Source organism: Pseudophryne corroboree, chromosome 5 (assembly GCF_028390025.1).
Source record: "Pseudophryne corroboree isolate aPseCor3 chromosome 5, aPseCor3.hap2, whole genome shotgun sequence".
In the NCBI taxonomy this organism is placed as follows: domain Eukaryota; kingdom Metazoa; phylum Chordata; class Amphibia; order Anura; family Myobatrachidae; genus Pseudophryne; species Pseudophryne corroboree.
Genome location: NC_086448.1, coordinates 140,551,923 through 140,578,044, shown reverse-complemented (window position 1 = coordinate 140,578,044; position 26,122 = coordinate 140,551,923). Strand labels below are relative to the sequence as shown.

Sequence of the window (26,122 nt, the reverse complement as noted above, 5' to 3'; positions counted from 1 at the left end):
CACATTAAGGTCCCATGGTGCCACTGGAGGCACAAATGGAGGCTGGATGTGCAGCACCCCTTTCACGAACATCTGAACTTCTGGAAGGGAGGCCAATCGTTTTTGAAAGAAAACTGATAAGGCAGAAATCTGGACCTTGATTGACCCCAATTTTAGGCCCGCATCCACACCAGCCCGCAGAAAATGGAGAAAACGTCCCACCTGAAACTCCTCCGTAGGAGTCTTCTTGAATTCACACCAAGACACATATTTTTTCCAAATACGGCGGTAATGTTTAGACATTACTCCTTTCTTGGCCTGAATAAGAGTGGGGATGTCTTCCTTGGGAATACCCTTTCGGGCTAGGATCCGGCGCTCAATAGCCATGCCGTCAAACGTAGCCACGGTAAGTCGTGATACATGTTGTAGCAGGTCCTCGCGAGGAGGAAGTTCTCATCTTTTATGATCAACTCTTCAAGCCCTCCTTGGCCAGTCTGGAACAATGAGGACTGCTCGAACCCTTGTTCTTCTTATGATTTTGAGAACTTCTGGTATCAGTGCTAGTGGAGGGAAGACATATACCGACCAGAACACCCACTGGGTCACTATTGCATCCACTGCTATTGCTTGTGGGTCTCTCTTCACCTGGAACAATATCTCTGAAGCTCCTTGTTGAGACAAGATGCCATCATGTCTACTTGAGGAACTCCCGAAAGACCTGTCGCCTCTGCGAAGACTTCTTGGTGGAGGCCCCATTCTCCTGGATGGAGATCGTGTCTGCTGAGGAAGTCTGCTTCCCAGTTGTCCACTCCCGGAATTAAAATTGCTGACAGAGCTCGTGCATGTCTTTCTGCCCAGCGGAGGAACTTTGTCACCTCTGCCCTTGCCGCTCTGCTTTTCGTTCCGCCCTGAGGGTTTATGTACGCGACTGCTGTTACATTGTCTGACTGGATCTGTACGAGTTGATCTTGAAGAAGATATACCGCTTGTAGAAGGCCATTGTAAATGGCTCTCAACTCCAGAACGTTTATGTGAAGACAAGTTTCTAGACTTGACCATCTTCCTTGGAAGCTCTCCCCCTGTGTGACTGCTCCCCTGCCTCGGAGACTTGCATATGTGGTCACCAGGATCCAGTCTTGAATCTCGAACCTGCGTCCCTCTAGGAGGTGAGAGCTGTGTAGCCACCACAGGAGCTAAATTTTGGCTTTGGATGACAGGATTATCCTCTGATGCATGTGTAGATGGGATTCGGACCACTTGTCCAATAGGTGCCCCTGGAATAATCTGGCATGGAATAGCCCAAACTGTATGGCCTCGCAGGCCCCTATCATCTTTCACAACAACCAAATGCATTGATGAATCGACACTCTTGTTGTTTTCAGAATTTTTTTAACCATTCTCTGGATTTCCAGAGCCTTTTCTACTGGGAGAAATACCCTCTGTACTTCTGTGTCCAGTATCATCCCGAGAAAGGACAATCTTGTCATCAATTCCAATTGTGACTTTGGAAAATTTATGATCCAGCCGTGACGTTGGAGTATTGTCAAGGAGAGTGCAATGTTCTGCATCAACTTTTCCCTGGACCTCGCTTTTATCAGGAGATCATCCAGATAAGGAATTATATTGACTCCTTGCAGTCGAAGGAGGACCATCGTATCCGCCATTACTTTGGTGAATACCCTCGGTGCCGTGGAGAGTGAGAACGGCAACGTCTGAAACTGGTAATGACAATCCTGTACTGCGAATCTCAGATAAGCTTGATGCGGAGGATAAATGGGAACATGTAAGTAGGCATCTTTTATGTACACTGACACCATGAATTCCCCCTCCTCCAGACTGGAAATCACTGCCCTCAGAGATTCCATCTTAAACCTGAACCTTTGCAGGTAGAGATTCAGATTTTCAAGTTTAGAAATGGTCTGACCGAGCCGTCCGGTTTCGGAACTACAAATAGGCTTGAATAAAAACCTTTCTCCATGTTGAGACAAGGGAACCAGGACAATGACTTGATTCTGACACAATTACTGTATTGTTGCTGCTACCACTTTCCTATCCAGGACAGAAGCTGGTAATGTCGATTCGAAAATATGGCCTGGGGAAATGTCTTGAAACTCCAGTTTATACCCGTGGGACTCTCTTTGTACGGTCCATGGGTCTAGGCCAGATTGAACCCAGAACTGACTGAAGTGTTTCAGACTTGCCCCGACCTGAGTGGACTCCCGCAAGGGAGCCCCAGCGTCATGCTGAAGATCTGGCATGAGCAGACATTGATTTCTGCTCCTGTGAGAGACTGTGGACTTTATTTCCTTTTCCCCTACCTTTACCCACAAAGAAAGGGGGGCCTTTACCCTTTTTTTTTGGGGGGGGTCGAAAAGACTGCATCTGAGAGTGATGTGTCTTTTACGCCGGCGCAGGAGCATTAGGCAAGAATGTCGACTCTACCTGCGTTAGCCGCAGAACTAAAGCATCCAGCCCATCTCCAAATAAGGTCTCACCTTTATACGGAAGTGCCTCCATATTCCCTTTGGAGTCGGCGTCAACATTCCATTGGCTAATCCACAACGCCCTCCATGCTGAGATTGCCATGGTAGCGTTTCTTGATCTCAAGAGACCAATATCTTTCATGGTTTCTAGCACGTATGCAGCAGCGTCTATGATATGACCTAACGTTAGGAGTATCTCATCTCCATCTATTGTGTCAATGCCTAATGACAAGTTTTCTGACCACTTTTCAATAGCAATACTCACCCACTCACAGACAATGGTAGGACTTAGTAGTGTCCCATTGGCCACGTCAATAGATCACCTCACGAACTTGCGGTCTGCCTGCTCCTTAAGTGAAGCCATTCCAGGCGCAGGGAGAAACACCTTTTTCCTTTTATGACAGGGCCCACATTTTAGACAGGGCCCTATCATAAAAGCTGCCTGAATTTGGGAATCTGAATTTTCTTTTCAGGTTAAATCAGACTCCCTCCAAGACTGTTCAACTCATGAGGTGGAGGGAAAATTGCATTGCTTCTTTACTAAAGTAAACTCTCTCCTGTGGTAAAAGAGGGGTCTTCGTAACTTCTAACACCTCCTTTATAGCTAAAACATGTTTTGAATGCTTTTCGCTAACTTAGGACCTATTCCCCTGGAATCATTGGTTTCGACAAAGGACATGTCGGTATCAGTTTGTACTACTTGTGCAAATTTGTATGTGACCCAGTGGATGAAAAGGCAGAACTATTAATCACATCTTCAACAGATTATTTTCAGTTTTCTGCATGAGATTCAGTCCAACCTCTTACTGATATGATTCACACTATCGCGTAACCTTCCACCCAGTCAGGCTCTTGGTATCATATTACAACGCTGTATCCCTAACATGGCTCCCACAGGTGAAGAGCTCCCTGCCTCAGACATGTCCCACACGTGCACAATCACACCACAGACACTCCGGGGCTTATAGGGGACAGACCAACAGTAAAATCTGTCAGAGGGACACAGAAATAAATTGCCAGTCCACAACTCAGCACTTAAATAAAAAATCCCTGTGTCGTTTACTTTGTACACAGGGACTTTCTGCTCTTTCTCTCTTTATATATATATATATATATATATATATATATATATAGCCATAATATCACAATATACACTTCCCCCCCCTCTTTGTATTTGGAAGAAAATGGCGCTGAGCAGTGTGCTGGCTGACTGAGGAGGAAGCCCCGCCCCTTCAATGGCGCATTTCTCCTCAGCATTTATGATGTAATTTTTTATACTGGTGAGGTTAGTACTGTGCCTCAGCAACTTATGCCCCTTATTTATGCCAGTTTCAATAGGTTTCATGCTGCCCAGGGCGCCCCCACCCTGCGCCCTGCACCCTGCAGTGCCTGTGTATGTGTTGGCAACATGGCGCGCTGCGCTCCCACCAGCCGCGCAGTACCTTCAACCGTCACTTTGATTGAAGATCTTTTCTTCTAACACTCACCTGTCTTCTGACTTCTGGCTCTGCAAGGGGGGTGACGGTGTGCTGTGGGAGTGAGCACATAGCCACAGCTAGCGTTCAGTACCCTTCAGGAGCTAATGGTGTCCTGTCATCCAGAAGCAGAGCCATGAAACTATTCAGGAAGTTGGTTCCTACTTCTGCCCCTAAGTCCCACGAAGCAGGGAGAACGTTGCCAGCAGTTCTCCCTGAAAATAAAAAAACCTAACATAAATCTTTTCAGAGAAACTCAGTAGAGCTCCCCTGGAGTGCTCCAGCCTGCCTGGGCACATTTTCTAAACTGGGGTCTGGAGGAGGGGCATAGAGGGAGGAGCCAGTTCACACTCTTGAAGAGTCTTAAAGTGCCCATGGCTCCTGTGGAACCGTCTATACCCCGTGGTACTGAAGTGGACCAAAGCATCCTTTAGGACACATGAGAAAGACAATTTTGAGTTCTGGATTCTTTTCACTGACTTGGTCTTGAATTTTTTTAACAATCCAATATTTTTTCCTGTTAGATAGGGTAGTCTTCAGTATGCTGAATGTCGGGATCCCGGCACACATTATACCGGCGCCGGAATCCTGACACCCGGCATACCGACAGCTATTCTCCCTCGTGGGACAGCTATTCTCCCTCGTGGGGGTCCACGACCCCTCTGGAGGAAGAATAAAATAGTGTGGTGCGTGTAGCGTGCCACCGTGACCGCAGCGTGGTGAGCGCAGTGAGCGGTCGGGCTCCCGGCGCCGGCATACCGTACTACACCCTTTAGATTGGGGCTTCCGTCAGTTGTCACACCAGCCAGTTTTTCCCACTCCACTCCAAGTTTTGACACACACTGATTTACAGCCTCCAATAAATCCTTTCCAGTTGTTGTATCTTTCATGGACTGCATTGATGTCAGTTCTTCTGTAATGTCAAAATTTTCATTGATACCTCGAATGAAAATCATCAACTGGGCTGTGTCTTTGACATCACAACTTTCATCTAGTGCTAAAGCAAAATATGACATATTGTTGACTTTCTTTTTTAATTGCAGTTCCATATTCTCGGATATGTCCTCAATGCGCCTCACAACAGTTCGCCGTGACCAGCTAATATTTCCAAACATTTTTTCTTGTCTAGGCACAATATTGCAGCAGAGTCAACCATACATTCCTTTATAAATTCTCCTTCGGTGAACGGCTTACTGTTCTTGGCGATTTTGTGTGCTATTAAATAGCTCATCTTTGTAATTCCATCCTGTGCAGATTTTTGTGAAAAATGTTTGCTCTTTTTTGATTCGAGCAACCATCTCATTGGCTTTCTCCAATTTGTCTTCAGCAGATAAATTTTTATACTTCAAAGCATGCTTTGTCTCGAAATGGTGATTTAAATTATATTCTTTGGAGAGCGAAATTACAGGCATAGGAATGGAGAGAGTTAAATCTCCTGTGAGGGGTGGACCTAACTGTTATGAAAAGTACAGCCAATGGTAGAGAGGGGAGGGATCAGTATATAGAGGGATGTATAGGCTAGCTAAGTCTCTCTTTCTGCTGGTTTGCCTTCTGGTGAGTGTTGCTGTATTGCATATTCACTAGTGTTTTTTTAGCAGAAGGAGTATAAGTAGGATAATTAGAGTATTCAGGTTTGCACTGTACTGTTATAGCTTCACCCTCCTCTCTTATCTCCCCACATACTTCTTTGGGATAATGGCCGCCTCTCGCCCCCTCCGTTCTGCCGGGACCCCAGCTCGTTACCGCTCTGCCGGCGGTGCAGCAGGGTCCGCGGATGGGCCTCCTGGCTCATCTGCCCGTTCCCCATCCACCGGCGCCGACGCGGGTGCCCGCGCGGCGGTGGCTGGACGGACCCGGTCTTCCCTGCCCCTGGATTGGGGTCCAGGGGAGCCGACCGGAGGTGGCCGGGCATCGGCCTTCACCTCCACCTCCAGCGTGCGCGCTGGAGCGGGTGGCCTACGGGGGGTCCTATCCCATCTCCCCACCCGTCCCCCTTGTCACGGCCACAGAGTGATGCCGGGCGAGGGAGTCAGGGTGGGCGGAGAGCGGCCGCAGGTCGGACGATGTCTGTCGCAGGGTCTCATCCGGCGGTCTCTTCTGGTGGGCCAGACGCTGGGAGGACGGCGGCGGGCCGCGCTCACGGGGTGCGCACATGCCTGCACTTTCAGCCAGTGGCGCCGCCAGTTTCAACGTCTCCCCTGCTGCCTCCCTTACAGCCGGAGTCCGGCAGGGAGGGGGGGGGGGGGCTAGGAAAGGGCGCGGCAGCATTGAGCCCCGCAGAGGTGCCTTCCCTGCAGACGGAGATGGCTCCGGCCTGCGGGGGGAGGGCTGACACAGCAGCGATATAGTGAGGGCCAGCAGGCGCAGGATAGGTTAGATGATTGGTGGGGGACCACGCCAATTGTGGTCAGGGGGGGCAGCGGATCACCAGCAGGCCAGGCGGGGCATTGTCCATTGGGTCCCTTGTCGGCGCCTTCCGGCCGACGGGCCAGGAGAGGTGCGCCGGTATCTGCGGGGGCTCATGTCGGTGCCGACTGCGACTTTTGGGGAAGTCAGGAGGCTTCCGGAGAGTTGGCGTCGGCTCTGTCGACGGTGGTGGCGGCATTGGGCCCATTGGCTGCAGCCGCACCCCCGGGGGCAGCAAGGCATTCCGGCGCGCGCGCAGAAGCGAGGGCATCCGGTACGCAGCCGGGGTCAGCGGCTTAGCGAATAGCGTGCATTTGCCGTGACCTGGGGGCGGCCGCGGCGCAAATGGGACTCCGTCCTGTACGGACGGAGTGCGGACGCGAGGTGGGGACGTCTTTGCCCCGGAGTGCTAGGCATGCCCCGGGAGTGGCTTCCGGGTCCCGTGCTTTGTCTTCTTTTTCAGGTGATCGCGGAGAGGTTGAGGTGAACGTGAGCGATGTGGAGGGTTTTGAAGTTTCCACACCAGAGGATTCCCAGTCTGAACAGTCGATAGCGTCAGGTGAGGTTGAGCAGTCGGCATCGGGCGCGCGCTCCAGTTCTCTCAGTTCCTCCTCTTCTTCATCCCTGTCGTCGCAAGCATCCAACATCAGTAGCACGACTAGGGCAAAAAAGTGTGCGACGAAGTACGCTAAGAGGGCGGCAGGGCAGAAGGAGTGGCGGAAGAGATGCAAGCGGCTTAGCGAGGACGCTCGCAGGGCCAAGAAGCACCCCGATTTGCCGGGAGTAGTCCACTGTGATTATATGGCAGTGTTGAGGGGGTTGCGGGATAGCTGCCGTAAGATCTGCAGAGGCGATTACGTGGATATGTTCGTGCTGACTAAGGACGCGAAGAAGGAGTATATGGCAGTGACAGCTAAGAAAGGCATCGGAGCTGAAGCTTTCCGTACTTTCGACAACTGGCTGGCCGGTTTTTGTGTCTTTGCGGCGTGTTATTTAATAATGCGACCTGTTCCTTCGGCAAGCAGTGTCGGTTTCGACATTTGTGCTTGCAATGTGGTGGCTTCCACCCTGCCTCCAACTGTTTTAAAGGAAATCGGCAAGGCGCGAGGGGAAAGCAAAGCTACGCAAGACCCGGCGCGAACGGGATCACTCCACAGGGCCCCAACGCCAATTAATTTGGGCGCCATGTCCAAATGGTTGGATTGGTATCCGAATAGTACGGACGCTCAGTTTTTGTTTCAGGGTTTTAAGTTTGGTTTCCGCTTGCCAGTTGCGGGCGAAGTATCGGTCAAGGCTCTCCGGAATCTTCAGTCCGCTCGCGCCTTGCCGTCTCTGTTTTGCGCGAGAAAGTTGATAAAGAGGTGTGAATAGGTAGGATGGTGGACCCGTTTAGCTCACCCCCAGTGGATGACTTGGTCATTTCCCCAGTGGGGGTAGTCCCCAAGAAGACTCCGGGTGCCTTTTGGCTCATTCAACATCTTTCTTACCCGTCAGGGTCGTCGGTCAACGACGCGATACCACCGGCACACTGCTCGGTAGTGTACCAGTCATTTGATGAGGCGCTGGAGTTGGTTCGTAGTTACGGGCCGGGAGCTCTGATGGCTAAGATCGATGTTGAATCCACGTTTCGGTTGCTCCCATTGCATCCGGACTCATTCCGTTTTATGGGTGTTCGAATCGGAGCAGAATATTTAATTGACAAATGTTTGCCGATGGGATGTTCCGTTTCATGCTCGTTTTTTGAAAGGTTTAGCACATTCTTGCATTGGTGCGTGGAGTCTTCTTCAGGGGGTCATGGAGTTGCGCATTACCTCGATGATTTCCTGTGTGTGGGATCGGCGAATTTGCCGCGCTGCAGCGACTTGCTGTTCAGCATCCGAGCGTTGTTTTATCACTTTGCCGTTCCTGTGGCCGAGGATAAAACGGAGGGGCCGGTTTCCTATTTGTCGTTCTTGGGGATTGAAATCGACACGGTGGCCGGATCATGCCGCCTTCTCAGGCCAAGGTCGCAAAGCTCTGCAAGGTTATTTACCAGTTCGTGATGTCACGCAAAGTCACGCTGAGGCAGGCGCAGTCCTTGCTGGGCCTCTTGAACTTTGCTTGCCGGGTGATCCCGATGGGCAGGGTTTTCTGCCGAAAGCTGGAGACTGCGACGGCGGGGTGTGCCAGGCCGCATCATTTCATTCGCTTGTCCTCCGAGATTAAGAGGGATTTGGCCGTCTGGGCCTCGTTCCTGGAGGACTTCAATGGGGTGCGTATCTGGCTGGCCCTGACTATCGACAATGCTAGGTTACAGCTGTTTACCGACGCGGCAGATTCCTCTGGGTTCGGTTGCTACCTAGAGGGATCTTGGTGCGCGTGGCCTCGTGGCCTGAGGAATTGCATCGCAAAGGTTTCACTAAGGACCTTTTGCTGCTGGAGCTTTTCCCCATTATGGTAGCGCTGGAGGTTTGGGCTGATCGTCTGGCTCATCGCAGCATTTTGTTTAGATGTGACAATCTGGGCGTGGTGCATGCTATCAATAACCAGAGGGCGAAGTCGCTGGTGGTTCTGAGGGTGCTTGGGCGATTGCTGCTGACATGCTTGCATAAGAATGTATGGTTCCGCGCGCAGCATGTTCCATGACTTGAGAACGGAATTGCTGATGCGTTGTCCCGCGGTCAGTGGGAGAGATTTAGTTTGTTGGCACCCGAGGCCGATGAGCGGGGGTTTCAATGTCCCGGTTATGTCTGGCTGGTGATCGGACCGGACTGGAGGGTCTAGCGACGTGGTCAGTGGCTCCGAACACGCTCAAGGCTTACGGTCAAGCTTGGAGCGAGTGGGAAGAGTTTGTCCGAGGACGTAGTCAAGAAGGTAAGAGCGGGCATCGGATGATACTTTCTTTTAGTTGGCAGCTTTTTGTCACGGGTAGATCCAGAGCGGTGGTGTTCCGGTACTTAGCAGGGATTTTGTTTTTTATAAAATCAAGGGTGTCCCTGACGTGACAAAAATCGGGCTTCTGGTAAAGGCGATGAAAGGGTGGGCGCGCATGGCGCCAACGCCGCCTGATAGGCGATGCCCCATCGATGCGGCCTTGCTACCGGCTGTCATCGATTCGGTAGGCAGTATCGCGTCATCTATTTTTGAATCGCTTTTGTTCCAGTCTGGCGAGCTTGGGCCTTTCACTCGCTGCTTTTGGTACGCATTCTTTCCGAATCGGGGCGGCAACGTCGGCTGTGTCGGCGGGTTTTTCCGTTGTGGAGATTCAGGCAGTGGGGCGATGGAAGTCGTCAAGTTACAGACGATATATTTGCCCAGTTTCATGAGTTTTTTAGTTTAATTAACAGTTCAGTTTTATTAGCCGTTGTATAAGTTCATGTTGTAAGGTTAAGTACGTCCTTGTGCAGTTTGTGTCTGTTCATCTCCCTTGTTCATCCTACTCAGGGATTAGCTACTCGCCGCTGCTGGCAGCGGGGGTCTGGATTTCTTTTGCGATTTTTTTTTTTTGCCTAACTTAACGGTCTGAATTTAAATCTACAATTCGGCTTACATGCTTTCACCTCCAGCTGAGTTCTTACATGCTTTTCCCATTTTCACCCCCCCCCCCCCTTTTTATTTTCCTTATTTTACTTTGATCTTTCCCGTTGTGTTTTTATGTTATGCTTCGATTGGCTGGAAGTTTGTTTAGATCGGCTAGGCCGTGACTTATGCAAGACACAAAAACACCTTTTTTTCTTTTGGCAGATCCTTCAGGTTAATGCATTCAATAAGCTCCTGTTAGGATACTTATTAACCGATTTTTACTCCTTTCCTTCTCTTCAGGTTGGGTAGAAGACGATTTGGCAATCTGGGTAGTTGGCCACTCTTATGTTTACTGGGCAGCCAGGTTTTTGGCCTCGGAGGGGGCGCAGTTTTTTCCTTGAGCTCATGGCGTTCGTTGGCTTGGTTGGTGGGGGATGATGTGGCATGATCAGAAGAGTAGATTGGTCAGTCAGATCAGTGAGCATGGAGTCCCTAGGGTGCTGGTTGTCCATTTGGGTGGCAACTATCTGGAGAAGAGGACATCTTTGGAGCTGCGATGGGCCATGATGGAGGATCTGCCCAGTGTGGCCGCAGCGTGGCCCAATTGTGTTTTGGTGTTCTCTATGATTGTGCCAAGGTTGCGTTGGCGAGGAGTGGAGGACGGTCGCCCAATTGATGAGACCAGGCAAAAGGTGAATGCGGCTGTGGCGAAGTGGGTGTTGGCTCACGGAGGGAAAGTAGTTCGCCACCCTAGGATTCGGTTTTGTGCCAGTCACCTTTTTCGGCCTGATGGTGTGCATCTGTCCAAGGAAGGGATGTTGTTTTTCCTGGAGGATCTGTTTCTGGTGTTGCAGGAGTTAGGTTGAGGGTATGGTGGCGGTGCGAAGACTCTGGGAAAGAGTCTTTCGCTGTTGGCGGAAAATAACGGCAGGTTGTAGTTTGACTTGTTAGTTACAGTTGTTTACAGTATTGGTGTGGTTTAGGTGCACTCACCTCCACTGACTTTTAAGGCCGCTAGATCACCCATCAGGGGGCAGCGTCATCACCCATCAGGGTGGGCAGTCAGCGGGGAGGTCTGAGTCGGGCACCTTTATTACCTATGTATGGTTTGTGGTAAATTAGGATCGTTTGGGTTTTAATGTTTTTTGAGGTTATCGTCAGTGGAATATAGCCGTTCTTTTTTCTGCCACCATATGCCGGCTGAATCGGCATGTTAACTTAAATTTTACTTTACAGGTTTTTTCTAATGGTTAGGGTACAATAAATAGCTAACAATTTTCTGCCAAATTCAAGTCTCCGTGTCATTATTTCTTGGTATTAAAGGTATTGAATGCTTTACTTTTTGAATAAGGGTCCACACATTATCATTAGGAGGTTTAGAATACTGCCACGGATTCCTTACAAACTAAGCACACTGCTTTTTCACCAACAAGGTAAAAAAAATATTTAAGAGTCCATTCTTTGTTGAATTTTCTGCATTCACCGTCTATCTTTCTTTTCTTTGTGAAACTCATTTCTTAGTCTGTTGATTTTAAATCAAAATCAAAATTTAGGCAAAAAATATAAACAAGACCCACACAGTGGTGCGCATTACTGACATCTGTATGATGTTTTTATGTCCTCTGATGTTTGTATGGATTTCCTCCCACACCACAAAAATATTCTGGGAGGTGTTGCGGAATTCATACTGTAAGCGACAAAAGGGCGGGGACTAATATGAATTACAAATATTTGTAGGAGTAAGTCCTGGGTTGCACAGAGACTGCACAAAGTAGATTTTTGCAGCTCTGCGTACACATATGATCGCACACTTGCACAGGCGAATTTACACTCCCCCTGGGGGCGGCGACTACCCGAACGTTGGACAGCAAAAATAAGATTTTAAACCTACCGTTAAATCTTTTTCTCGTAGTCCATAGAGGATGCTGGGGACTCTGTAAGGACCATATGGATAGACACGGGCTCCGCAGGAGACATGGGCACTTTAAGAAAGACTTTAGATCTGGTATGCACTGGCCCCTCCCTCTATGCCCCTCCTCCAGACCTCAGTTAGAGAAACTGTGCCCAGAGGAGATGGACAGTACGAAGAAAGGACTTCTGTTAATCCAAGGGCAAGATTCATACCAGCCACACCAATCACACCGTATAACTTGTGATATACTATTCAGTTAACAGTATGAAAACGACATAGCATCAGTCCAAGACCGATGAGACGATAACATAACCTTTATGTCAGCAATAACTATATACAAGTCTTACAGAAGTAGTCCGCACTTGGGACGGGTGCCCAGCATCCTCTACGGACTACGAGAAAAAGATTTACCGGTAGGTTTAAAATTGTATTTTCTCTTACGTCCTAGAGGATGCTGGGGACTCCGTAAGGACCACGGGGATTATACCAAAGCTCCCAAACTGGTGGGAGAGTGCGGATGACTCTGCAGCACAGATTGAGCAAACAGGAGGTCCTCCTCAGCCAGGGTATCAAACTTATAGAACTTTGCAAAGGAGTTTGAACCCGACCAAGTAGTAGCTCGGCACAGCTGTAGCGCCGAGACCCCTCTGGCAGCCGCCCAAGAAGAGCCCACCTTCCTAGTGGAATGGGCCTTGACCGATTTAGGTAACGGCAATCCCGCCGTAGAATGCACCTGCTGAATCGTGTTACAGATCCAGCGAGCAAAAGTTTACTTTGAAGCAATCTTGTTGGTTGCATACATGGCAAACAGTGCTTCTGTTTTTCTGACTGTAGCCGATCTGGCCACGTAAATTTTCAAAGCCCTGACCACATCAAGGGACTCTGGATCCTCCAAGTCACGTGTAGCCACAGCCACCACAATAGTTCATATGAAAGGATGAAACCACTTTTGGCAGGAATTGAGAACGGGTCCGCAATTCCGCTCTATCCATATGGAAAACCAGATAGGGGCTTTTATGTGATAAAGCCGCTAATTCCGACACTCGCCTAGCCGAAGCCAAGGCTAATAACATGACCACCTTCCAAGTGAGATTTTTCAACTCCACCGTTTTAAGTGGTTCAAACCACTGTGACTTAATGAAACTTAACACCACGTTAAGGTCCAAAGGCGTCACCGGAGGTACAAAAGGAGGCTGAATATGCAGTACTCCCTTCACAAAAGTTTGTACTTCAGGGAGAGAGGCCAATTTCTTTTGAAAGAAAATGGATAAGGCCGAAATCTGAACCTTAATAGATCCTAATTTTAGGTCGAAATTCACTCCAGTTTGCAGGAAGTGAAGGAAACGGCCCAGATGGAATTCTTCCATAGGAGCATTCCTGGTCTCACACCAAGAAAAATATTTTCGCCATATACGGTGATAATGTTTAGATGTCATGTCCTTCCAAGCCTTTATTAGTGTAGGAATGACCTCATCCGGAATACCCTTATCCGCTAGGATCCGGCGTTCAACCGCCATGCCGTCCAACTCAGCCATGGTAAGTCTTGGAATAGACAGGGCCCCTGTTGCAACAGGTCCTGTCTTAGAGGAAGAGGCCACGGATCTTCTGTGAGCATTTCCTGCAGATCCGGATACCAGGTCCTTCGTGGCCAATCTGGAACAATGAGGATTGTTCTCACTCCTCTTTTTCTTACTATTCTCAACACCTTGGGTATGAGAGGAAGAGGGGGAAATACAATCTCTTCTGCCTGATTGAAAGGCAGAGGTGGTCACGGGACATGCCAACGGTGTTAGAATGTCGTTAGTGGGGTGCAGTCTGGACAACGGAGGTGTGTCCAGACCATTGTGGGGGTGGGCGACCCCGTATGCAGTGGGTAGCTCCCTGCCACAGCGCAGAAGCTGCGCTGGCAGGAAGCTCATCGCAAGGTACAAAAGCATCGCTGTCATGCAATGCTTTAGTACCTGTGCAGGGGTGGGAGGGCAGAGCCTGACATGAGGGGCAGACTAGCCCTATGCTGTACGTCCCCCCACATGTCAGAGTAAACGATCGTAGATGTGTTAAATTTAGCACATCTACGATCAACTCTGAATTACCGTATAGAGTCTAGAAGAAGTGTAATTTGTAAAATAGGCAAATCAGTGCAGAAAAAAACCCACTAAGGGCTGTAACAAACTGGACGGTTTCTCCCGAATGGCAAAAAGCCGGACAAACTTTGTCCGGCTTTTTGCCATCTGGGAGAAACCGGCAGAGTCGCTCACACAGGACGGCTTTGAGCCGTGTGTGATGCTGTGCGCATGAGCAGCATCAGACACGGCTTGAGAAAAAAACGTTGTGTGTGAAAGCTCCCCTTCACACACACGGTTTAATGGCTGCAAAGACGGCCCGGGCAGCTGGACCTTCCAGTGGTGAGACCCGGCTGCAACCTGGCCCCGGGACCATGCCGTGTGTAAGGACACATTGCGCTGCATGTGTTTTTACATCGCGGCCTCGATTTAAAGCCGGCCGGGTGTTTGCCGGGCAGCGCCAGCCGCCTCGTGTGTTTCGGTCCTAAGGCTGAAATACATACTATGTTCCGAAAAGTCACAAATCTCTGAGGAGAGTCTAAGGGTGTCTGTGTTAGCAATGTGTGAGTCTGACATTACTAATATTGGTACTGTACTCATAGAGAAGCCTCCTTCCACCATTTCTGCACCCTCTGCAAAAGTGGAGATGAGCAGCACAAGTATAGCTTGTGACATAGAAATTGAGGATGCCACTTTGGAAGTGCTACAGGGTGAGGGGGATATGTGTGTAGCGGACACCATTAATGAGGATGTTGATGATGAGGATGTTGGTTGTGTAATTCAGGCACCTGTGGCAGCAGTTCCTACCTGTAATAAGATGAAGGCCATTCTCATGCCTGGGAATAAGACCAAAAAATCCACCTCATATGTGTGGAATTATTTTTACCCAAATCCTGAAACAATTGTCAAGCCATCTGTCGTGTTTGTGAAGTATGTAGAGGTAGGGTCGTTAACGATCTAGAGACCTCTTTCCTTTTACATCATGTTCATGAACATTTTTTGCCAAAATCTGGAAAATCTGCTAAAATAATACCATAAAGTCCAACATCAGCTAGTGCATTAATCCATTTTGCTAAGCCAGCCTCCCTGTCAACCACTGCCTATCTCCCTGTCACCCACTGTCAGTTACCCTGTCACACACTTCCAGACACCCTTTTCCCATCACCCACTGCCAGTTACCCGCACCCTGTCACCCACTGCCTGTCACCCTCTACCCATCACCTGCCATCAGTTAACCTCACCCAGCCACCCACTGTCAGTCACCATCTCTGTCACCCACTGCGTCACTCTCCCTCTCATCCACTGCCATTAACTCTCCCAGTCATCCACTGCCAGTCACCCTATCCTGTCATCCACTCCCTGTCACTCTCTGCCAGTCACTTTCCCTGTCACCCACTGCATGTCACTATCTCCCTGTCCTGTGAGGCCATGCCCCTTGTAGTGAGGTCCACACCCTTTTCATGGTGCCCCATCTGTCAATTTCCTCAGGATCTGCCCTGGCTATGCTAGTATTAGATCTGGGGGCAATAGCCACCATTAATACATCTGGTTTTAGACAGTTAATTAAAGTCCTGTTTCTCACTTACCACATTCTATCTCTGTTCCATTTTACCTGAAAAGCAATGCATTGCCTGTACCAGGACATTAAAAAAAAACGAATTCTTCTAAAAATGCCATTGTACCCACTGTCCACTTCACAACAGATACAGTATGTGCAACACTTAAAAAAGAGCACCCAAATCACTGTGCGCACAATGCAGCTGACAATACTGTGTCTCTAAAAGAGGTTTTCCTGACCCTCCACCACTGACTTAAATGCAAAAATGAAGAAACAGTCGCAACAGTGCATAAAACTGTGTTATGGATACTTATTCCAATCTTTTTAGTAAAATGGAATCAGATTCTTATCTTCTTTCCTCAGTCAAATAACATATGAATCGAGAAAAAATAAAAAAATATCATAGTATAACGTCATCATGCCGCTGTCCGATACTCGCGAGATTCGGATTCCATATAAAGAGCCACGCATTGCCGCCATTTTCACTCATGCATTGTAGAGGGTACAGAGAGGATGTGGCTACGTTCTCCCAGTGTCAAATCTCAGTATCAGTGCTTAGTATCAGTGCTTATTGCTGCTCAGTAATACCAGTACAGTGTCTCTGTGCTGTGGTAGTAGTGTCCTGTGACTGCATCGGTCATCATCATTCCAGTCACAGTGGTATCAGGGGGAGGGGGGGCTGACAACTCCAGAGTGTTTTTGTGCTGCTCAGTAATACTAGTACAGTGTCTCTCTTGTGCTGCATCTTGCTGCTGTAGGGTGCTGTGGTAGCAGTGTCCTGTGACTGTGCATCGGTCATCATCATTCCAGTCACAGTGGTATCTGGGGGGTGACAATTCCAGAGTGCTTGTGTGCTGCTCAGTAATACTAGTACAGTGTCTTGTGCTGCAACGTACTGCTCAGTATCAGTTCTCCGTAGTATCATCAGTGCTAAGTATCATCAGAGCTCAGTATCACTGCTCATTCTCTTGTGGTGCTCAGTAATACTACATTACTAATACTAGTTCAGTGTCTTGTGCTAATCGTATTGCTCAGTGTCAATTCTCCGTAGTATCATCAGTGTTCAGTATCATCAGCGCTCAGTATCACTGCTCATTGTCTTGTGGTGCTCAGTAATGCTACATTACTAATACTAGTACAGTGTCTTGTGCTGCATCGTGCTGCTCAGTATCAGTTCTCCATAGTATCATCAGTGCTAAGTATCATCAGAGCTCAGTATTAAAGTTATACTTTCAAGGTGTGTGTCTTATGTCTTTATTTAGGTATTTTTTTAGTAGTAGTACTACAGGTACCAGCGGGCCCGGTTTTCCGCCGCATGCTGGTACTTGTGGTTCTCCAAGTACCAGCTTGCAGGGGAGGCTTGCTGGGACTTGTAGTACTGCTACTAAAAACAATATTCAACACTTTTAACAAAGGCTATCAGCCCCCCATCCGCAGCCCTTGGATGGGGGGACAGCCTCGGGCTTCACCCCTGGCCCTTGGGTGGCTGGAGGGGGGGACCCCTTGATTTAAGGGGTTCCCACTCCTCCAGGGTACCCCGGCCAGGGGTGACTAGTTGGGTATTTTTCACGAATTGTATTTCAGCACGGCAGTGTTAGGCTATTGTCGGCAGTGTTTGTGATTTGCACTTTTTAGTAAATGACCGATTTCTACCAAATTGCAGGCATATTTAACCGATGGTGTATTGATTCGTAATTTTTTCCTAGGACTTCCAAAATATTACGAATGCCCTCATCACTGCCGAAATTTTTGCTTAGTAAATTCCCGAGATGACACTTTGAAGAAAAAACAGCATCTCGGTCAAAATCGGGACCTTAGTAAATATACCCCAGAGTTTGTTCTTAATCCTTAGAGATAAAGTTGCTATCATTCGTGTTTTGACTAAGTTTAAACTTGACTGGTTATGAATGTACTGGGGTGTAATTTACTAAGATCCCTTGTTTGCTGAATTTGTGTTTTCCGATAGCATATGCATATGCATTCATGTTTGGTTGCCATGTTTGCTGGCAGCCAAACACTGCCGAACATCAAGCCTTGCCAGATCAGTGAGAATCATGCAGGGCTTCTTTGAGTAAAGGTATACAAAAGTTAATTTAAAGAAAATAAAACTGAGTGGCGTCGCCCCTCATAAGCATAACCAGCCTTGGGCTCTTTGAGCCAGTCCTGGCTCTAAAAGCATAGGAGGAAAAAAGTGTGAGGTCCCCATGTATTTAAGAACCAGCTCTGGGATCTTGCACCAGTCCTGGTTCCAAAAATATGGGGAAAAAGGATGTATTGTAATATTTGTTTTACCAATGGAATTACAGGCACCAGCAAGACCTTTGATGCCCTGCATGCTGGTACTTGTGGTTCTCCTTCCTGGGACCTGTAATTCCACAAGTAAAACACAATATTCTTTCTATTTTCACACCAAATTGGACTGCCAACTTGGCATCCACCACTAAGGGATGCCGGGGATAGCCCCGGGCTTCAGCCCTGGCAATTTGGTGCCCTGGGGAAGACCCCTTTATTGGTTGGGTCCCCACTACCCCAGGGAACCCAGGCCAGGGCACCCACACCCACTGGTTGGGTGCTTAATGCTATGGCTGGAGGGACCAGTATAAATGTTGTACCCCAGCTGCAGCATTTCTTCCTTGCCTAGTGACGCATTGTGCAGGTTTTAAATATTTTAAGGGCTGCTATGTCCTTTCCCCCCATATTTTTAGATCCAGAATCGGGTCAAGAGCCCGGTGCTGGTTATTTAAATATTGGGGGACCTTACATTTTTTTCCCCTGTATTTTTAGGACTGGCTCAACAAGCCCGGGGCTGGTTATGTGTAGGAGGGTTGCAACCCATGCAGTTTATTTTTCTATTTTAACTCTTTCTTATACATTCACACATAGAAGTCCTGCACGGATCTCAATGATCCGGCTGGATTTCTCTAAATACGTTGCTCAAGAGGAGGTCTATATGAAAAGTGCATTTTAGCCAATTCACAGTTGTGTTTGCAGGAACTAATCTTGGTAAATTACTGTGTTGTAATGATGCCTATGGAAAGTCCTTTCAATTCTGGCCAATGGTATATTTATGCGTACATGTCTGTTTGGCCGTGTATTTCAGTTTGAACTGAGCAAACACTACCATGTTTTGTGTTTAGTAAATTACAGAGATGCCGTGAATGCAATCTTGAATGAACAAGAATTATAGTAAATGTACCTCTTAGTGTTCTCTGTTTTTTGCACTGATTTGTCTGTTTTAAATGTGAGACTTCTAACCTTTTTTTTAAAAAAACATTCTAAAAGATTTTGAGGTGTCCTTTTCTAAATTGTCTGCCCCTTTTACCACCTTTACTAGATTTTGTAGTACTATCAGGACTTGCAGCAGCCAAGGCACTAGTACTTGGTTGCTGTTCCTGCTCTTCTATCGACTGATTGTGATCCATATTGATTCAGTGCTTATATTGAATGCAGTAGGATATAGCAACTACAGCACACACAAGTTGTAAAAAAAAAAAATAGTATGTATATGAACTTTTTTTTGCAAATAACTCACACTGAGGACTCACAGTGCTTATATTTATGAGAGTGAAGTGGGGTATAGCATGCGGAGTATCAGTGCTTATATTTATGTGAACACAGTAGGGTATGGCCTGTGGAGACACAGTGATTATATTTATATGAACGCAGTGGGTTACAGAACCTACAGCCCACACAAGTTGTGTGGAAAAAAAAGTATTCAGTTGAACTTTTTCACAAATGATAACTCACACTGTGGACTCACAGTCTTTATATTTATGTGAATGCAGTGGTTTACAGCAGCTACAGGACATTAAAGTTTTGTAAAATAAAGCATTTATTTGAACTTTTTTCACATATGACAACACACAATGTGGACTCACAGTGCTTATATTTATGTGAATGTAGTTGGGTAAAGCACCTAAAGCACAGACAAGTTGTATAAAAATACTGTTTATTTGATTTTTTTGCAAATGACAACTCACGCTGTGGACTCACAGTGCTTATATTCATGAGAAAGCAGTGGGGCATAGCACATACAGCCACACCAGTTGCACAAAAATATATATGCCGTGGACTGCACTGCAGGCAGTGAGGAAAAAACACCCGCGTGCTGTGCACCAAGGATTAAAGCTGCTCGATATGGAGCTCTGTGCTGCAGCTGCACTGCAGGCAGTAACAAAAGAATACAACACTAGTGTGACTTACAGCAGCACTACTCACTTAGACAACAGATGTAACTTCCAAGTTCCTGCCCTACTAATAATAAACAATGACTTGCTAACTGCCTGTACTGTATCTAGCTCAGCCAATGTTATTAATACTAAGGGGACTGGAGTGGACAGACAGGTCAACTCAGCACTGGAGTGGATGGATATATACAGTAGGTCAGCTCAGCATTGGAGTGGATAGGTCAGCTCAGCACTGGAGTGGAGTCAGCGCAGACCGTCAGCAGCACACAGCTCTCAACATCTGCTGCGAAATGGTGCCCAAATCACTGCTGTAGAGACTTACTGTATATCGAATCCAAAACCTGTGAGATCCGACGCCGGCCTGATAACATTTTGTCCTAATTTGAAATCCAAACCTGGCAGGAAAACCCAACCACGGACTCAGATTCCTTGAGATTCTGGAAGGTCAAGTGGGCTCTGTCTTCAGAAAACCGAGCCTGCACAGCTCTATTAAAAACCAGGGTCAGAGTCCCAGGAATTTTGACCCGGGTTGGCCTTTTCACACAGAAGAAGGACCTGTGTTGATCCGCAAATTACCAGGTACAAATGCTTGACCAGGCAATTTGATTTTCTGTGTGAAAGGGTTTTAAGCTAATGAAAAATGTAGTGTACTCAAGCAAGGAGAGAATTTTAAGTTTTATTAAGTAGTCACCAAGAGTAAGTAGAAAAAGCTGTATTCAGCTTTATTACTGTGCATCCACAGTAATTTACAAGCACACATAAATAAACATAAATATACTTACAATGAATACGTTGCTAATGTTATAATTTCGAGGCTCTTCTTCAGTGATTTTTGTTCCATACCAAAATGAAAGGCTGTAGATTACAAATCCAATGAATTGCATTGCTCCACATGATAGGTTTAAAGCAATAGACTTTTTAATTCCAACATTTCTTGCATCAATTAACTTTGCATCGTAGCTGTAAAAAAAAAAAAAGTATACATAAAATGGGTGTTGTCTTATGAGACTGTGTATCCCCATGATCCCGTCTTTTACAGAGAGGCGTATTTGCAAATGTAAATGGTGTCTCCAGGGTTGTGTCATTCAGGACCTGGATGGACTGGGGATATTCTTTGCTGAGTGTGGGCTAGGTGCATAAAGGTGGATATTTTAGTTAAATGAAATCCAAGGTGTGGGAAAGTGCATTCAGGGCTGCATCAGAAATTATGGGTCCTCATTCACACAAAAGAGAGCAGGAATGCAGACCTTTATACAAGGAGGCCCTACAGTAAACTTGCAAAGTACTACATTAAATATGAAATGCATGCAGGCAAAGCTGCTGGCAGAAGTTAGTGTGTATATATATATATATATATATATATATATATATATACACACACACCGTATGTATATATGTATATATACACAGTATATATATATATATATATATATAGTAATCAAATATAAAGAGAGTGCACCTCATAGCGTAAAACCGACAATTTTTTTTTTCTTTAAACTCAATACATGACACAGCATCCGATGGAAATACTCCGTACTCCATTCCAATTCACCCAAGGGATCTCATGGAGCTACACTCCAAACTAGCAAGACAGCTGTTTTTGATTTTCAAAGACTCACTTACAGTACATCAGGCATGGTTCCCAAAGACTGGTGTATAGCGGAAGTTGTGCCAATTTTCACAAAGGGAAGTAAATCTTAACCGGGTAATTATAGACCAGTAAGTCTTACATCTATAGTGGGGAAAGTACTGCAAGGTATTTTAAGGTATAGTTTAAAGAAGTTCCTTGAAGCCAATAAGGTTATTAATAGGAATCAACATGGACTTGTGAAGGATAGATTATGTCAAACAAACTTATTAGGCTTTTATGAAACAGTGCAAACCTAGATCAGAGAAAGGAGGTGGATATAATCTTTTTAGATTTTGCTAAAGCTTTCGACACAGTACCACACATGAGACTTATCTATAAGTTACAAGAACTGGGGCTAGGAAGCACAATATGCACTTAGGTTAAAAGTTGGTTGGATAATAGGGAGCAGCGAGTTGTGGTACAGTAAATGCAACTTTTTCGAATTGGACTGAAGTACTAAGTGACATGACACAAGGGTCTGTACTTGGACCACTATTGTTCAACATTTTCATAAATGGTCTAGCAGTAGGTCTAGAGAGCATGGTGCATGGGCAGCAAAATGGAGAATGAGGTTCAATACAGACAAGTGTAAGGTAATGAACTTTGGTAGCAAGAACAAAAATACCACATACATATTAAATGAGGTAAAACTAGGGGATTCTGTACTGGAAATAGACTTAGGTGTTCACATAGATAACAAACTTAGCAGTAGTACCCAAAGTAGGATTGCACTAAAGAAAGCAAACAAGGTATTAGCATGCATAAAGCAGGGAATTGATGCAAGGGATGAGGGTGTTATACTCCCATTATATAAATCCCTAGTGAGGACACATCTCGAATACTGTGCACAATTTTGGGCACCATACTACCAAAGGATATCCTGGAACTAGAAAAGGTTCAGAGACAGGTGACCAAATTGATTAAGAAGATGGAGATGCTAGAATACGAGGAAAGGCTTGCTAATCTAGGCATGTTCACACCGGAAAAGAGGAGATTAAGATGGGACACGATTAACATTTACAAATATATATGGGGTCAATACACAGAGCCTTCAGTAGATTTATTGTTTGGTAAGATCAACACAGAGGACATGGTGACATCTGCTTAGGTTAGAGGAGAGGAGATTTCGCATATAGAGATGAAAAGGTTTCTTCATAGTAAGGACAATACGTATTTGGAATTCCCTGCCTGAGAAAGTAGTAATGGTGGACCCTGTCATTACTTTTAAGAATGGACTAGATAAATTCCTAATGGACAATGATATACAGGGTTATGGTGGGTAGATCACGAACTATAGTTAAAAAATAGGAATAAAATGGCCGACATTCGCAGATAAAGTCCTAAAAATAATACAGTGTAGGAGATCACTAATAGGTTGAAATCGATGGACAAATTGTCTTTTTTCAACCTCAGAAACTATATAACTATATGATACTATGTAATAGACAGGGCCTGATTCTAAAGTCCAAAAGATGTTGTATGTAGCAAAAACGAGTTTTATAGTAAGAACTTACCTTTGTTAAAACTCTTTCTGCGAGGTACACTGGGCTCCACAAGGATAGACATAGGGGGTGTAGAGTAGGATCTTGATCCGAGGCACCAACAGGCTGAAAAGCTTTGACTGTTCCCAGAATGCATAGCGCTGCCTCCTATAACCCCGCCTCCCTGCACAGGAGCTCAGTTTTTAGTTAAACAGCCTAATGCAGTAGCAGGAAAAGAGACAACAACAGTTAGTAGCCACATACACCACACTCTCACGACAGGAGAAGTGTCAGCGGCTAATGCCATACCAACCCAAAGAAGCTAAGTACATCAGGGTGGGCGCCTTGTGAAGCCCAGTGTACCTCACAGAAAGAGTTTTAACAAAGGTAAGTTCTTACCATAAAACTCGTTTTCTGCTGAGGGGTACACTGGGCTCCACAAGGATAGACATATGGGATGTCCTAAAGCAGTTCCTTATGGGAGGGGACGCACTGTAGCGGGCACAAGAACCCTGCATCCAAAGGAAGCATCCTGGGAAGCGGCAGTATCGAAGGCATAGAACCTTATGAATGTGTTCACAGAAGACCACGTAACCGCCTTGTACAATTGTTCAAGAGTCGCACCACGGCGGGCCACCCCAGAACGTCCAACAGACCGAGTAGAATGGGCCGTAATGTGAGCAGGAGCTGATAGACCAGCCTTCACATAAGCATGTGCAATCACAATTCTATTCCATCTGGCCAAAGTCTGCTTGTGAGCAGGCCAGCCCCATTTGTGAAATCCAAACAGCACAAAGAGAATCAGATTTTCTAATCGAAGCAGTTCTCTTCACATAGATACGGAGAGCCCGTATCACTTCCAAAGACCACTCTTTGGGAGACAGATCAGGAGAAACAAGTGCCGGAACCACAATCTCCTGGTTTAGGTGGAACGAAGAAACCACCTTAGATAAATATCAGGGACGAGTCCTAATAACCGCCAGGTCACGGTGAAATATCAGATATAGGGAACTACAGGACAAGGCACCCAAATCCGACACTCTTCTAGCTGAAGCAATAGCCAGCAGAAACTCCACCTTAAGGGAAAGCCACTTAAGATCAGCTGAACCAAGAGGTTCAAACGGAGACTCTTGTAACGCCTCCAAAACCACCGACAAGTCCCAAGGAGCCACAGGCGGGACATAGGGAGGTTGGATACGCAACACACCCTGAGTAAAGGTAAGGTCGCAATTTTTCTCTGAAACCACACTGACAAGGCAGATATTTGAACCTTGAGGGAGGCCAGACGCAGACCAAGTCCAGACCCCGCTGAAGAAAAACCAACAACTTGGCTATACTAAAGTTGGAAGCATCATAATTGTTAGATGCGCACCAAAGTAAGAATGACAGTCCCTATAATAAATCCGAGCCAAAGCCAGTTTCCGGGCCCGCAACATCGTTTGAATGACCGCCCCAGAAAACCCTTTAGCCCTCAAGACTGAAGCTTCAAGAGCCACGCCGTCAAAAACAGCCGGGCTAGGTCTTGGTAGACACAGGGGCCCTGAATGAGGAGGTCTGGGCATTGTGGAAGTAGACGTGGACGCTCTGACGATAGGCCTTGCAGGTCTGAGAACCAGTGCCGTCTGGGCCACGCTGGGGCTATGTGAAGCAGATTTCCTTTTTCTTGCTTGAACCTTCCGAATTAACCTGGGCAGGAATGACACCGGTGGGAACACGTACAGCAGCCGAAACCTCCACGGCACCGCCAGCGCATCAACGAATGCTGCTTGAGGATCCCTTGTCCTTGCTCCGAAGACCGGAACCTTGTGATTGTGTCGAGACGCCATCAGATCTACGTTTGGAAGGCCCCACTTTTCCACTAGGAGTTGAAACACTTCTGGATGGAGGCCCTACTCGCCGGCATGTATGTCCTGACGACTGAGAAAGTCTGCTTCCCAATTCAGGACTCCCGGAATGAATATTGCCGATATGGCCGGTAGATGGCGTTCCACCCAATGTAGAATCCGTGAGACTTCCTTCATTGCCAAACGGCTTCAATGCCGCCTTGATGATTTATGTAAGCCACTGTCGTGGTATTGTCCGACTGTACTTGAACAGGACGGTTCTGAATTAAATGCTGGGCAGGGTTCAACGCATTGAAGACCGCCCGCAATTCCAGAATGTTGATCGAGAGGAGGGATTCCTCCTTGGTCCACCGACCCTGAAGGGAGTGTTGCTCCAGCACCAAGCCCCAACCCCTTAGACTGGCATCTGTCATCAACAGGACCCAGTCGGATATCCAGAAGGGATGGCCCCTGCACAATTGTCGGTCCTGGAGCCACCAGAACAGCGACAGCCGGACCTCCAGAGTCCATGAGATCATGTGAGACCTGATCCGGTGAGGCAGGCCGTCCCACTTGCCTAGAATCAGCCTCTGGAGGGGGCGAGAATGGAATTGAGCAAACTCCACCATGTCGAATGCTGACACCATGAGGCCCAACACCTGCATCGCCGAATGTATCGACACTTGTGGACGAGAAATGAAGCAACGAATCCTGTCCTGAAGCTTCAGGACTTTCTCCTGAGACAAAAACAACCTCTGGTTGTGAGTGTCCAATAGCGCTCCTAGGTGCACCATGGTCTGAGCTGGGACCAGTTAGGATTTCTTCCAGTTGATGAGCTTGTAGAAACCGGACAGTCATATCCAGATGACATAGGAGAAGTTCTGGGGAATTTGCCAGGATTAACAAGTCGTCCAGACACGGCAGTATCCTGACCCCTTGATGGCGGAGTACCACCGTCATCACAGCCATAACTTTGGTGAAGACTCGCGGAGCCGTAGTTAAACCAAAAGGTACTGCCCGAAACTGGTAATGGAGGTTGCCAATCGCAAACCTCAGGTATTGCTGATGTGACGCTGCTATAGGAATATGCAGGTAAGCATCCCGTATGTTCAGGGAGACCATGTAATCCCCAGGATCCAAGCCCAGAACTATAGAGCGAAGGGTTTCCATACGAAACTTGGAAACTTTCACAAACCTGTTCAATGCCTTGAGGTTGAGAATAGGCCGGGAAGACCCATTCGGTTTCAGGACTAGAAACAGCGTAGAATAGTACCCCCAGCCCCTCTGCGCAAGAGGCACCTGTACTATGACTCCTGTATCCAGGAGGGTCTGTACCACCGAATGTAGAGTGTTTGCCTTTGTCTAGTCCAACAGGACGTCTGTCCGGCAAAATCGATGAGGGGGTCGGTTTTTGAAGGCTATGGCGTAACCTCGAGTGACGACTTCCCGTACCCAGGCACTGAAGTGGTTTTCAACCATTCCTGGGTATACCCTAGAAGCTGGCCCCCTCCCTGGGATCCCCCAGGGGGAGGCCCGCCCTGTCATGCGGCAGGCTTATCAGTCTTGGAAGCTGCCTGATGGGCCGCCCAGGCTCTTTTGGGCTTTGGCTTACCGGGTTTGGATG

General features: G+C 47.2%; 1 protein-coding gene across 1 annotated transcript in view; it reads right to left on the bottom strand.

Moving 5' to 3' along the window:
* LOC134927385 (ATP-dependent translocase ABCB1-like) overlaps positions 1-26,122 on the bottom strand; it is a 943,310-nt gene that overhangs the window by 761,737 nt on the left and 155,451 nt on the right. The window contains exon 5 of the mRNA XM_063921755.1: positions 20,347-20,524. Within this exon, the coding sequence (XP_063777825.1) occupies positions 20,347-20,524 (178 nt within the window). The remainder of the gene's footprint in view (positions 1-20,346; positions 20,525-26,122) is intronic.